This window comes from Mytilus trossulus, chromosome 11 (assembly GCF_036588685.1).
Source record: "Mytilus trossulus isolate FHL-02 chromosome 11, PNRI_Mtr1.1.1.hap1, whole genome shotgun sequence".
In the NCBI taxonomy this organism is placed as follows: Eukaryota; Metazoa; Mollusca; class Bivalvia; order Mytilida; family Mytilidae; genus Mytilus; species Mytilus trossulus.
The window spans coordinates 38,842,004-38,857,758 of NC_086383.1; the positions used below are offsets into that span (position 1 = coordinate 38,842,004).

The 15,755-nt window shown below is 31.6% G+C and overlaps 1 protein-coding gene across 1 annotated transcript in view; it reads right to left on the minus strand.

Annotated features, from left to right (window-relative positions):
• The window catches only part of LOC134691068 (tRNA (guanine(10)-N2)-methyltransferase homolog), a 29,861-nt gene that overhangs the window by 11,711 nt on the left and 2,395 nt on the right, over nt 1–15,755 (minus strand). The window contains exons 3-9 of the mRNA XM_063551265.1: nt 13,507–13,580; nt 12,316–12,397; nt 8,834–8,926; nt 6,470–6,610; nt 5,767–5,827; nt 3,071–3,166; nt 525–773 (exon numbers count right to left, since the gene is read on the minus strand). Of these exons, the coding sequence (XP_063407335.1) occupies nt 525–773; nt 3,071–3,166; nt 5,767–5,827; nt 6,470–6,610; nt 8,834–8,926; nt 12,316–12,397; nt 13,507–13,580 (796 nt within the window). The remainder of the gene's footprint in view (nt 1–524; nt 774–3,070; nt 3,167–5,766; nt 5,828–6,469; nt 6,611–8,833; nt 8,927–12,315; nt 12,398–13,506; nt 13,581–15,755) is intronic.

Below are 15,755 nucleotides of genomic sequence, written 5' to 3' on the forward strand. Positions count from 1 at the left end.
AATTTGATCATTGAGAAGCTTAATATTCCTTTTACAACACAACATAATTAAAACGTGTAGCTGACTTTACAGAGTTATCTCCCTGTAGTGTTAGGTTACTTAGGTACCACCTTAAAGTATGCTAAATCAATAAGACTACATTGTATTACAAATTGAGTATTGTTTATATAAAGCTTTATATGTACAGAATATACCTATCAAATAACAGAAGGTTAGCTACATGTATTTATTGAATAAGGATGCATGAATTTACTGCAGACAAGTGCTTTGAGCTCCAGGTTTTTGATACGATTTTTTTACTACTTTAAAAAAGTGTGGACTGCTAAACCTTTGTAACAAAGATTGTTTTGCCTCAACAGTTCCTTGCGTTCCTCGATTGATTTGGCTCTGAACCCACGACATTCCTGCTAAATGTCCAGAAATGAAATTTACATCTATTTTCAAGATTTCTGAATGTTTTTCCACAGGAAACCCACTTGACTAAAGATCAAATATATGTTTAAATATATTCAAATAAAACTTACGATCGGTAATAATAGCATCATACATTGGCTGGCATCGCCACATTTTATGTTTAGATGAGTCTGCTACAAGTATGTCTAAATAATGATGACCTAAGCCATACTGAGAGAGGTTGCTATGGATACTCTCATCTGCTAATCTCTCTTTCTGGTTGTGTCTGCTTGGTCTTGCTTTGGCATGTAAAAGTAAATAGTCAATATCTGTTCCCATGACATACCCACCATGATGAGCACAGGCAACTAAGAGACTTCCTGTTGTCAAAATATAGTGTATGATATATTCTGTTTAAGTTTGAAAAATTTCATCAATTTTGAAGATTTGTTAAATTTTAATGATGAAACTATCTTTTCTTATTAATAACGCTTAATTTTACCATATAATATTACCACTGAAGGTGTCCAACTCTTAATAGCCCCTGTGTGTTAATTAAGAGACATGTGATTACTTCCTTTTTTTCAGGGAGAGGGGAAGAAGGGGGTTGTAACAATGGGTGTCTATCAAAAGTTGCTGAATCCTGCAAAAATAATGCATTCTAAATCAAAAAAAATAATCAAGATAAAGGTCCCTCCCCCTATCTATTCTTCTGTCAATAGTGACTACAAATATCTATTTTCTTAAAAGTGTGGTAAAAGAATTTCTCTAAAATAGATATAGGAAGATGTGGTGTGAGTGCCAATGAGACAACTCTCCATCCAAATAACAATTTAAAAAGTAAACCATTATGGCTCACACCGAACAACAAGCTATAAAGGGCTCCAAAATTACTAGTGTAAAATCATTCAAACGGGAAAACCAACGGTCTAATCTATATAAACAAAACGAGAAACGAGAAAAACGTATATATTACATAAACAAGCGACAACTACTGTACATCAGATTTAAACTGTTTACACAATATAGGTCTCACATGTGTGACTTATTTATATATAATGCAAATTCTCAAATGTGATTGGTCCATAAGAATTTTTTTCCTTGGTTTAGCCTTTGATATACCAGGTAGATCACTATGCCAATTTCATTGTGATAAAAGATATTGAAAGAAGAACTAGAGGCTCTAAAGAGCCTGTGTCGCTCACCTTGGTCTATGTGAATATTAAACAAAGGAAGCAGATTGAAAATTGACTACAAAGGTCAATAACTCCTACAGGGGTCAATTGACCATTTCGTTCATGTTGACTTATTTGTAGATCTTACTTTGCTGAACATTATTGCTGTTTACAGTTTACCTATATCTATAATAATATTCAATATAATAACCAAAAACAGCAAAATTTCCTTAAAATTACCAATTCAGGGGCCGCAACCCAAAAACAGGTTGTCCAATTCATCTGAAAATTTCAGGGCAGATAGATCTTGACCTGATTAACAATTTAACTTCATGTCAGATTTTCTCTAAATTATTTGGTTTTTGAGTTATAAGCCAAAAACTGCATTTTACCCCTATGTTCTATTTTTAGCCGTGGCGGCCATCTTGGTTTGATGGCCAGGTCACCGGACACAATTTTTAAACTAGATACCCCAATGATGATTGTGGCCAAGTTTCAAATAATTTGGCCCAGCAGTTTCAGGGGAGAAGATTTTTCTAAAAGATTACTAAGATTTACGAAAAATGGTTAAAAATTGACTATAAAGGGCAATAACTCCTAAAGTGGTCAACTGATCATTTTGGTCATGTTGACTTTTTTGTAGATCTTACTTTGCTGAACATTATTGCTTTTTACAGTTTATCTCTATCTAAAATAATATTCAAGATAATAACCAAAAACAACAAAATTTCCTTAAAATTACCAATTCAGGGGCAGCAACCTAACAACGGAATGTCAGATTCATCTGAAAATTTCAGGGCAGATAGATCTTAACCTGATTAACAATATTACCCCATGTCAGATTTGCCCTAAATGCTTTGGTTTGTGAGTTATAAGCCAAAAAATGCATTTTACCCCTATGTTCTATTTATAGCCATGGCGGCCATCTTGGTTAGTTGGCGGGGTCACCGGACACAATTTTTAAACTAGATACCCCAATGATGATTGTGGCCAAGTTTGGTTAAATTTGGCCTAGTAGTTTCAGAGGAGAAGATTTTTGTAAAAGTTAACGCAGGACGACGCCGGACGACGACGGACGCCGGACGCCAAGTGATGAGAAAAGCTCACTTGGCCCTTCGGGCCAGGTGAGCTAAAAATACATAACAAGAATGTGTCCTCAGTACACAAATGCCCCACTCGCACTATCATTTTCCATGTTCAGTGGACCGTGAAATTGGGGTAAAAACTCTAATTTGGCATTAAAATGAGAAAGAACATATAATAGGGAACATGTACAAAGTTTGAAGTCGATTGGACTTCAACTTCATCAAAAACTATCTTGACCAAAAACTTTAACCTGGAGCGGGACAGACGGACGGCCGGACGAACAGACGCACAGACCAGAAAACTTAATGCCCCTCTACTATCATAGGTGGGGCATACAAAATAATGTTGAATCAGCATTTAAATAGGCAAAATCAAGACTGACAATTCTAACCTAACCATGTGAATTCCATACATACCTGTACCTACAAATGGATCAAATACCACACTGTTCTGTTTAACCTGTCCTAAGTTTGACATGATTAGTGATAATCCAGCATCCATGCTAGTGTTACCTATAAAATAAAATATTCTAAGATCAATTAATATTAGATTGATTGATTGTTGGTTGTTTAACGTCCAATTAATATTAGAAGACCAATGATAACCTTGCATTGTAAACCAATATTAATATCAAAAAGAATGAAGTGACTAGAATATATAATAAATATCTTGAAAATTATTCACTGCATCAGAAGCCTGCCAACACTGTGGTTGTGAGTTTGAATATACAAAAAAGATGAGGTATGAAAGTTAATGAGACAACACTCCACAAGAGAACAAATTCCACACCAATTAACAACTATATAGGTTGATGTAAATCCTTCAATAATGAGCAAATCACATTCTGGATACTGTAAAATTAGAAATTATTGCGTGCATTAATTATTGCCTTTTTATACGACCGCAAAATTTGAAAAAAATTTCTTCGTATATTGCTATCACGTTGGCGTCGTCGTCGGCGGCGGCATCATCGTCGTCGTCGGCGTCCGAATACTTTTAGTTTTTCGCACTCTAACTTAAGTAAAAGTGAATAGAAATCTATGAAATTTTAACACAAGGTTTATGACCACAAAAGAAAGGTTGTAATTGATTTTGGGAGTTTTGGTCCCAACATTTTAGGAATAAGGGGCCAAAAATGGACCAAATTAGCATTTTCTTGGTTTTTGCACTATAACTGTAGTTTAAGTTAATAGAAATCTATGAAATTTTGACACAAGGTTTATGACAACAAAAGAAAGGTTGGGATTGATTTTGGGAGTTTTCGTTTCAACATTTTAGAAATTAGGGGCCAAAAAAGGGCCCAAATAAGCATTATTCTTGGTTTTTTGCACAGTAATTTTAGTTTAAGTAAATAGAAATCAATGAAATTTAAACACAATGTTTATGACCACAAAAGGAAGGTTGGTATTGATTTTGGGAGTTAAGGTCCCAACAGTTTAGGAATTAGGGGCCAAAAAGGGACCCAAAAAAGCATTTTTCTTGGTTTTCGCACCATAACGTTAGTATAAGTAAATAGAAATCTATGAAATTTAAACACAAGGTTTATGAACATAAAAGGAAGGTTGGTATTGATTTTTTGGAGTTTTGGTCCCAACAGTTTAGGAATAAGGGGCCCAAAGGGTCCAAAATTAAACTTTGTTTGATTTCATCAAAATTGAATAATTGGGGTTCTATGATATGCTGAATCTAACTGTGTATGTAGATTCTTAACTTTTGGTCCCGTTTTCAAATTGGTCTACATTAAGGTCCAAAGGGTCCAAAATTAAACATACTTTGATTTTGACAAAAAATGCATCGGTTGGGTTCTTTGATATGCTGAATCTAAAAATGTACTAAGATTCTTGATTATTGGCTCAGTTTTCAAGTTGGTCCAAATCGGGGTCCAAAATTAAACTTTGTTTGATTTCATCAAAAATTGAATAAATGGGGTTCTTTGATATGCCAGATCTAACTGTGTATGTAGATTCTTCATTTTTGGTCTTGTTTTCAAATTGGTCTACATTAAAGTCTCAAGGGTCCAAAATTAAACTTAGTTTGATTTTAACAAAAATTGAAATCTTGGGGTTCTTTGATATGCTGAATCCAAACATGTACTTAAATTTTTAATTATGGGCCCAGTTTTTAAGTTGGTTCAAATCAGGATTTAAAATTATTATATTAAGTATTGTGCAATAGCAAGTCTTTTCAATTGCACAGTATTGCGCAATGGCAAGAAATATCTAGTTACACAATATTGTGAAATAGCAATTTTTTTTTTAATTAGAGTTATCTTTCTTTGTCCAGAATAATAAGCAAGAAAGATCTAATTGCACAATATTGTGCAATTGCAAGAATTTTATTTTAATTGGAGTTATCTTTCTTTGTCCAGAATCAACTTAAATCTTTGTTATATACAATATACAATGTATATTCACTTTTTACTACCAACTGATAAATCAAAATAATCTTTACCATTCATTGATAACAAGCAGTTTTTTTACATCTTAATATTTTATGATGTATTTAAATGAGTAGTTATTGTTGCAAACTCCATTAGAAATTTTAATTGAGATTAGTTTTGGAATAAGGGAAAGGGGGATGTGATTAAAAAAATTGGGTTCAATTTTCTCATTTGAAATTTCATAAATAAAAAGAAAATTTCTTCAAACATTTTTTTTGAGAGGATTAATATTCAACAGCATAGTGAATTGCTGTAAGAGAATTTAACCAAAATTTTAAGTTCATTAGAACACATTCATTCTGTGTCAGAAACCTATGCTGTGTCAACTATTTAATCACAATCCAAATTTAGAGCTGAATCCAGCTTGAATGTTGTGTCCATACTTGCCCCAACCATTCAGGGTTCAACCTCTGCGGTCGTATAAAGCTACACCCTGCAGATCATCTGGTTGTCATTTCAGACTTAAATATGCGATTGTAAATTTTTACGATTTTGAGAAAAATCCTGTTAAAATCATATAAAATATTGCAGAATGTGAGTTTAAATTATTTCGTTTACAACTCAGTTGCATTTTTTGCAATAATAAAAACCTCGCAATAATTTCTGAATTTACAGTAGTCAGCTATTACACTGCATTGAAAGGGAAACAACTCATGATAACAAAATACTTACCTATAAAATGTCTTTTGGTTAAATGAAATTGTTGAATGAGATCTCTTTGTCCATCTGCTATCTAAATGAAAGGAAAAATAAAAAGACAGTCATTTAAGAATTGAATGCATATGCTTCTTTTGACCGAAGTACATTTTGTATTATTAAAATTTGTGCAGGGTCAATGCTTTTACAACCCTATGAAGTTACAAAAAAAAGCATTCAATACTTATAATTACATTTTTTAGCTATGATCATGAAAACATGAATTTTATGATTTTTTTTTTATCTAATTCACCTGTGCACTTTATTGTGGGACCATGTGTTATCATGAAAGTTTTATTGAGTGATGCAATTGCTGAAGGAATAACATGTGATGTGCAGTTAGCCAATCAGAATAACGTATTATAATGAAACATAAATCTAATGTAACTATAATAAAATAGCAATATTTTTTACTAAAAAACTGAAATTTAGCAATTTAAAGATTATGTTACCAATGCCATTTAAGTGTAAAAAAAATATATGCAAAAACCAGGTCTTGTGTAAGTTATATTTACACTTATGTTATATTTACACTTATAAAAGGTGAAAAATCCTACCTCTGATCAATGTATCTGTCAACCTGCAATTACTTGAGGTGCAATGAGTTATTCCCATGCCGCAGAAAAAAAGTCTGGCAGCTATGTTTAGATTCAATCAAAGCTATAAAGTGTGGACTTACCAATCGTCCAAAGTAGATTTTAAATGGTTTATCTGGTGGTTCAGTTTTATTTGCTCCATAGTATTCCAACAGACCAAAGGTATTGTCAGGATTCTTCAGGTTTACTTTCCCTTTAAAACTAAATATATCTTCTGGAAGGCTCTGAAAAGGTAAGTAAAAGGTTTATATATACAAAAAAATGAATACATTGTATATGAAAATGAGATTACAAAAAAAGATCTTATAGTGTCGTGTTTCTAAAGTCGGTCATTATAATTGTCAAATAGAAAAGACATATCGGTATACCACACCATGAAGATCCTTAGAGAACCTGCCCTTACTGGGGACTTTCTTAGTGTTGAGTTTTATAATTACACCATGAAGATCCTTAGAGAACCTGCCCTTACTGTGGACTTTCTTAGTGTTGAGTTTTATAATTACACCATGAAGATCCTTAGAGAACCTGCCCTTACTGTGGACTTTCTTAGTGTTGAGTTTTATAATTACACCATGAAGATCCTTAGAGAACCTGCCCTTACTGGGGACTTTCTTAGTGTTGAGTTTTATAATTACACCATGAAGATCCTTAGAGAACCTGCCCTTACTGGGGACTTTCTTAGTGTTGAGTTTTATAATTACACCATGAAGATCCTTAGAGAACCTGCCCTTACTGGGGACTTTCTTAGTGTTGAGTTTTATAATTACACCATGAAGATCCTTAGAGAACCTGCCCTTACTGTGGACTTTCTTAGTGTTGAGTTTTATAATTACACCATGAAGATCCTTAGAGAACCTGCCCTTACTGGGGACTTTCTTAGTGTTGAGTTTTATAATTACACCATGAAGATCCTTAGAGAACCTGCCCTTACTGGGGACTTTCTTAGTGTTGAGTTTTATAATTACATCATGAAGATCCTTAGAGAACCTGCCCTTACTGTGGACTTTCTTAGTGTTGAGTTTTATAATTACACCATGAAGATCCTTAGAGAACCTGCCCTTACTGGGGACTTTCTTAGTATTGAGTTTTATAATTACACCATGAAGATCCTTAGAGAACCTGCCCTTACTGTGGACTTTCTTAGTGTTGAGTTTTATAATTACACCATGAAGATCCTTAGAGAACCTGCCCTTACTGGGGACTTTCTTAGTGTTGAGTTTTATAATTACACCATGAAGATCCTTAGAGAACCTGCCCTTACTGGGGACTTTCTTAGTGTTGAGTTTTATAATTACACCATGAAGATCCTTAGAGAACCTGCCCTTACTGGGGACTTTCTTAGTATTGAGTTTTATAATTACACCATGAAGATCCTTAGAGAACCTGCCCTTACTGTGGACTTTCTTAGTGTTGAGTTTTATAATTACACCATGAAGATCCTTAGAGAACCTGCCCTTACTGGGGACTTTCTTAGTGTTGAGTTTTATAATTACACCATGAAGATCCTTAGAGAACCTGCCCTTATTTGGGACTTTCTTAGTGTTGAGTTTTATAATTACACCATGAAGATCCTTAGAGAACCTGCCCTTACTGGGGACTTTCTTAGTGTTGAGTTTTATAATTACACCATGAAGATCCTTAGAGAAGCTGCCCTTACTGTGGACTTTCTTAGTGTTGAGTTTTATAATTACACCATGAAGATCCTTAGAGAACCTGCCCTTACTGTGGACTTTCTTAGTGTTGAGTTTTATAATTACACCATGAAGATCCTTAGAGAACCTGCCCTTACTGTGGACTTTCTTAGTGTTGAGTTTTATAATTACACCATGAAGATCCTTAGAGAACCTGCCCTTACTGGGGACTTTCTTAGTGTTGAGTTTTATAATTACAAATCAACACAAGTTAGTCCTTGGATTGGACAGATAATATCAACAAATGATTGGAAGAACAAATGAAAGTTAGCTAGTGCAGTATAGAAATGAAACTAGAAAGCTGACATACCAGTAAGGGCCCATTTGCACATTTTTTGGTGAAGCATATAGTCTGACGTTCATACAAAAATCAATTTTCTGTGGTGCAATTTTTTTTTTTTATTACAATGATCATTGAAGTTAAAATAATCTATATATAGAATTATAACAGATTAGACAACATTTTTGACAACTGAAATCTGTGTTCCTAAGTAGGAAAATTTAAAATGAAAAACATAATTGTGCAAGTTCGGGAAACACAATTTAAAAGTGACTAAAGACCTGCCCATAAAGAAAGTTGACACAGGGGAACCCCTGACCACTGAAGTTGACTGAACATAGATTTTTTGAAAATTGGATGAGGCAATATTGAATTTAATGTAGAACATAGATATTAGTGCAGACAGACAGGCTGTCATTAATTGATGGAACTAGTCCACATTTCCATATTTACATCACATATATATTAACACATACCTCAATAATCTTTATTTTATCTTCTTGTGTTATTTTCTTGTTATAGGTATCTACATTTATTCTGAATGTCTTTTCAGCACTGAAACCAGATTTCTAAAAAATAAAATGCATAATTGTGTATTCATTTATTTTCGTGGGGATCATTTTTTGTGGATTGAGAAAAAAATCACTTTCATGGATATTTGATTTCAGAGTTTTAACAATCTCATCATGGAACACTAAAGAAATTGTAATTCATTGAACATTTGAATTCAAAGTTCACCTATATATATATAGGAAAACCATGAAATTGGTATCCAATGAAAAACTTATGAATCCACAGTTAATAAGTTACTTGATAAATATAGATTCCTACACTGCAACAAGTGCATGACAACATTTCTCTACTCAAGACAGTTAAATTTCATTATTTAAAGCGTGAGGCTTGCCCAGCTCTTTAAATAACTAAAATTTAACTGTCGGAATCTGTTTCTCTGATGATTTTTATCCTTTTTGTTCAAAGATTTTCAGAAACTTGTGTTCTTTATATGCGACGTCATCAGGCATGGTCGCCTTTTTCATGACGTCACAATATGAAAATTCAGAAGAAAACCAAATATTTAGACATCATAATCAAATTTCGACTAATCATTTGCTGAGAACAGATTTATAGATAATCGTCACCGGCAAATTTGTAACTTTTGCTTTCAAATAACAAAGAACATCGACCAATAAGAATAGCGAGAAGAAAATGCCGAGAACTAAGTATTTATGTAGCAGATGTAAGAACAGTGGCGTGACTTTTGTGTCCGATTTCGTAACGCAAATTTTAAATGATGTAATCTGCTTTGTTGTAATAGAATTCTTAAAAACAATATGCAAATATGAACTCTCGCGAGATGTTCAAACAGGTAAATCAGAGATGATTTATATTCTTGTTTTGATCTTCGTAATAATTAAGTAAGAAAATGACGTTATCGTTATGTGTTACATTTCACACGAAACAGAAGTCCAGTTATTTATTAAAATTGTTTTTGTCCTTAAGGTCTAATAATTTCCGGTTATACGTGAAACATGTGACTAACATGTGATCACGCCATTACGGCTGGATGTACGAAATACTAGGTCTAAACATTGTTTTTGTTTCCAACTGGATGTTAGCAAACATAATCTGTAGACGTGTTTCGTCTTGTTTAAAAGAGGAAAATACAATTTTCAAAGAGATTGTGCCGGGGGTCTATTATTTTTCCTATGTGCATAATGTTACATACGATCTTGTGTGAAAATAAATGCCCAATGACTTTACAAAATCGATTTCAGATTTGACAGACGTTTAAACACACTATGTTTCCCAATAATGATGTAAAGGGTCCTTGGAAAATTCAATCGAAATTACGTCTCTTATCATGGTGCCGATGTTCATTGGATTGATTTTGCTTCAGCAGTAAATATTACTGGATATTTTAGGTGAATAAAGATAATTAAATGAAAAATGCATGTTAATATACCGTTACACTTTGAATGTACAAAGTTGGTAACTTTGTCACAATTTATAATTATTTTTTTCTATTCATGTTCTGCAAACACTTTTCAGAAATGCAATAAACTTGTCAAAGGAAAAGTAAACTTTTACCAGGCATGACTTGAAAGGAAGTACTTTATTGATTTTAGCCCACTAAAGTAGGTTAAAATGTGGAATTCATGTAGATTGTGTACAGGTCACAAATATCACATGGTGCCTATTTTAAAGATTTTAATTCAGAGTTAAAAGTTTTTTTCTTTATTGGATTTAAAGAATTTTACATTGCCAATGATTTGGAATAAATTTTATATAACTGGAATTTCAAAACCAAGTATAAATATATTTTTTTGGCCAAAACATCAAGATACAACGATTATGGTATCCTGTATCAATGAAGAAAATATGGAAAATTCTGAATAAATTGTACTAATTGTTTTCAAAACAAGCACATATATAGGAGTTTTATAATACTGTTACATTTAAGGTGGCTCGTGGGTACAAAAATTTTAGCATAAAATTAAACCTTTATTTTTTCATTACAAATTTTATTTATTACACTATTAGTTGTAACTTTATGATATGGTACAAAAACCAACCCAAAAAAATGATTTGGTTTGGCCCCAAATGACTTTAAAATTGGAAAAGCTCCAAATTATCTCCCTTTGGTGCAAAAATGCCATTTTTTGGCCTTAAATTTGAAATATCTTTTTTAACTCATCTGTGACCTATATTTTTGATTATTATTAAGCTGTACATGAACTAAATAATTGTAAAATTTAAGCGATTTCTTATATTAGGTTATTTTTTTATTTCGATATTTCCTCTTTTTCTCCTATTAGTTCAACAGAAAAAAAGGACATTAACAAAAATGTATGCTTCTTCCAGAGGCAGATTTTAGCTTAAATGAACGGTGACCCCATTTTTTTATTTCATTTTTCTTTAAAGTATATGATAAAGTTCATTTATGAAAAAATATAGCGAAATCCTATATTAGAAAAAAAAAATCATTTATACCCAGGAGCCCCCTTAAGATGGATTTTAAGAAAAAGTATACTGTTCAGATTATTTTAAGCAGATTTTGCAATAAAATAAAACTAAAAAAATGCTTTCGGTTTCTTATGGTTTCCTGTCACTTTTAAAAAAAACTTTAAGATAACATTGAAAATAGATTTTAAATATTAACATAAAGCAAGTAACACTAGTAATGGTGTTTATTTATGCCTTTTGATTTATATTGTGCAAAATAAAGAAAATAAAGATTGGTTTCCTGTTTGGTTTCCTGTCGTGAAATGGTGAATCAAAATGTATGAATTTTTTCTCGAAAAACTCAATTGTTCCATTCATACTATTCTAACACAAACACAACCCACAAAATAAAAGTTAAAATTTTAGAACTTATAAAAAAGGATACAAAAAGAAACCAAAGGCCGAAAACCAAATTATGGTCCATATGCCAAAATTAAATTATGCATGTTTTTTTTTACTACCAGTTTGTAGTATACATACATATAGTCATAGGTTGAAAAAAAACAATGTTTTTAATACTCCAGAAAATAATGTTAAAATCTTGTATGCAGACTTTGGCAAAACAATAGAAAACATAACCCCTACAATATATTTTTCTCCAATTTATGAAATAATGGTCTGGGAAATCAACAATTAATAAATAGTATGCAGACTATAATTGTCTTTAAAAATTAATTCAAATTAAAGAATTTTCTTCAGAAAAAAATATATCAGTTTTATAACAAAAACTAGCTATTTAGTTATGCATATTTTTTTTAATTCGAAGTTTCATATGACTTTAACGAAAAGTTAAATCACTGCAACATTTTTTTTCTAGCTTTCAACCTCTCACGATAACATTATCTACAATTTTACATAAAAAATCTGGGACCACTTTTTATATATTTGTTACTTTTTGTGCTAATGTGGCATAAAGCAATCACCAACTTATCAATCATATACCTGTATTTGTTACCTTAATTTCAGCTGGTATTGTTTCTACTTGTTGGGCTACTTCTTTATAAGTTGCTCCATGACCCCATACTTCATACAGAGACCTACAATATATACACTCTCAATTATACTTAATATATTAACAAGTTTATTTTTTTTATATACAAAATGTATTTTCGAAATTTATCATATTTATTAGTGTAAATTCACAAATTAATGTTTGTATTACAGATAATTTCCTTTGGTTAGCTTGCTTGCTTTGTTTGTATAATGTACGATTGTAATTTGGATAATGTCCTTTCAAATTTAAATATAATATATACAGGTTAAAATATGCTTATATATACTGGTTGAAGATGTCACCGTTCATTTAAGCTAACAATCTGCCGCCAAAAGAAGCATACATTTCTGTTTATGTCTTTTTTTTTCCTGTTGAGCTATTACATGTAATAAGAGAAATAGAGATAATATCGAAATAAAAAAATAACCTAATTACAGAAATGGCTTAAATTCTACAATTATTTAGTTTATGTACAGCTTATTTGAAAACAATAATAAAAAAATATAGGTGACCGATGAGTTAAAAAAGATATTTCAAATTTAATGCCAAAAAATGGATAATGGATAATTTGGAGCTTTTTAAATGATATAAACATTTTAAAAGTCATCTAGGGCCAGACCCAACTGTTTTTTTTGGGTTGATTTTTGTACCATATCATAAAGTAATAACTAATAGTGTAATAAATAAAATTTGGAATGAAAAAATAAAGGTTTAATTTTTAGCTGAAATTTTTGTACCCACCAGCCACCAGACTACCAAAAGTTTACTCTACAAGCATTAGGGAATCAGCTGTAATGCTAAGACAAATGTAACCTGATAAACTGTTTCCACAGCTATACCAGTAGGTTTTTATAATCTGAGAGAAAAAGAAAAAAAAAATTCATCATCACTTTATTTTCCCACATTTAACATAATTCAGGTGTGAGAATTTATTACATGTACTCTTCAACTAACTTGCAGTTGAAAATGCCTAACAGAAAATCGTTTATCAATAATGTGTGAAATATAGTGTTGAGTTGATTTCTATGAAGATGTTAAAAAAAACATTGATGATTCAAAAATACCAAGAAAGACATGTGTGGTAAATTAAGCTCTCCATAGTCTTTACTAAGATGAGAGTTGAACTTTTGTAACAAATATTTGTTGACATACTTAATTAGGACTGTTCTACTCATCAAATTCCTTGCTTCTTTCTCTGAATTTAATTCTACCATCAGATATGGGGACTACAAAAACAAATAATAATCAAATTATACACATTCCAGTGCTTAATATTTGTTGCCCATCATAAGCATGATTTGACAGGGGTACATAGGTAATCACTTAATTACATAATGACTTAAAGAGTTTGTTTCAAACACCACTTCCCCATTAATAATCTGTACTTTTGGCATCTCCTTTCAAAACTTTGGGCCGTCAATGCTCTTCAACTTTGTACTTTATTTGGTCATTTTAGCTAAGATAAGTTTTTTACTATGTAAGTTGACTTCAAACCCTCAAAATACACACTAGAATATTCCTAAAAAAAAAAAAAAAAAAATTTAATATATTTCTGTATTTTAATAAAATCAAAGCCTGAAAGGCTGTAAAAGCAATTGCTGCCATGTTTATGATTTGGGGACTTTTTTTTCATCCACATATATTTAAGAATTAAACATGACAGGAGTGTTGTCTAGTGAGAATTAAGAAGGTTTTAACTTTATATCAATTAAAGAATTTAGCAGAAAGTCATTTTTAATAGTTTTATATTTCACAAGGAGACAACACGTTTACCAGGCTAAATTTGGGGTCAAATATACATGTGCTGAAACATATAACTCCAAGAGAAATTATTATGGATTATCCCCTAGTAGTGTTTGTAACTGGGCAATAATTTACTTTATTGATTTAATTTTCATAATTAATTTAAATTTAACACTTCAGTTAAAACATTTCAACTTTCCAGACGCAAATGTTGAAAAACGGGAAAGAAACAAAATATTTTACAAGACATAAACATGTAAAAAATAAATATATATTTCAGCTGACTAAAAATATTTTCATAATGTTACTTTGTCATCATTGCTTAAAAACTAAGTCCCAAACATTATTGCTCAGTTGATATGTGTCATCCTCATGCGGTACGAGATAACTATATATAATTCTCATGCAATCCCGAAAAGAGAGGCCATCACAGACAAACATGACATTAAATCGTCATTATACGAACAAGAACAAACAGCTCTAAGTTGCTTTGATATTTATCCAATTTTCAGGAAACATTGTGAAAATGATCTTCAATATTTCGAAAACATGTGAAATAAAATTGCAAACACGGTGGACCGTCGAGGGTCAACAAACGTAGTAGACTCGTCCATTGGAAAGACGAGGATAATGGTTTCATCATTTGTCATTCATACCCAGTTTTGAATATGATATCCAAAAAGGATGTACTTTTTTTAATCTATGAAACTAGAAAATTCCAAATTGTAAATATCTCTTCATCTGGACTTGGCATCTATCACGTTTGGACGGGTCCATTTCATTAGTAAGGTGATCGATAAATCTTACGGAGTTATGACAAAAAAGGAAAACAAACTTATTGTTATGTGTTTTTAACAAGGGTTTCGTTCCTCTAAATTATTTGCGGAAACAAAATAACAAAAATAGGTCAGTTAACTTTGTCTATTTTTAGATTACAGGTAATCATTTGACACTACGTATAACCTGATAACCTGTGTAGTGATTCTGATTTTACGATAAATTTATGAATGAACGACAATTTTATGAATGAACAAGAGCACCTGACCTCTTTCTTAAAAAAACACCAATTAAACATATAAAACCGTATATTATAAAAGATAATTCAGTCAAATTTCAATACTAAATCAACAACTGAAATGATTCCATATTTTGTTGAAACATCGTACGAACGGAAATCGGAATCGCAGGTATAATAATGCATTTTTTTCACTCGGACGTCTATGTTTTTTGATAGTCAAACGGTTGTCCCCCTAAATACAAAAATACATCTACAAGAACGTATGCTGAAACTTCTTAAATCCACTAACGTTTTTCAAAAGTTTCAAGCTATGTATTGCATTAGAAAACATACATAGGTGTTTAAGAATGACAGACCAGGAGCCTGTTTAACAAAATACTATGGCTTGATCTGGGCGGAGTCTCTGATCTGGGTCACAAAGATGGCCATACGCGACGGCATGAAAGCAATTGCTTTAAAAATCTTTTATATACATGTATTCAGGATCTATTTTATGGAATAACTTACCAATATTATGAATATCTCTGAAAAAATCACCCTCAAGTACAAGCTCATTCAAAAAAGATTTAAAAAATTGATGGAACATTAAGAAGCTGTGCGTTTTTTTTATACATAATAATTTTCACACACTTACTCAAAC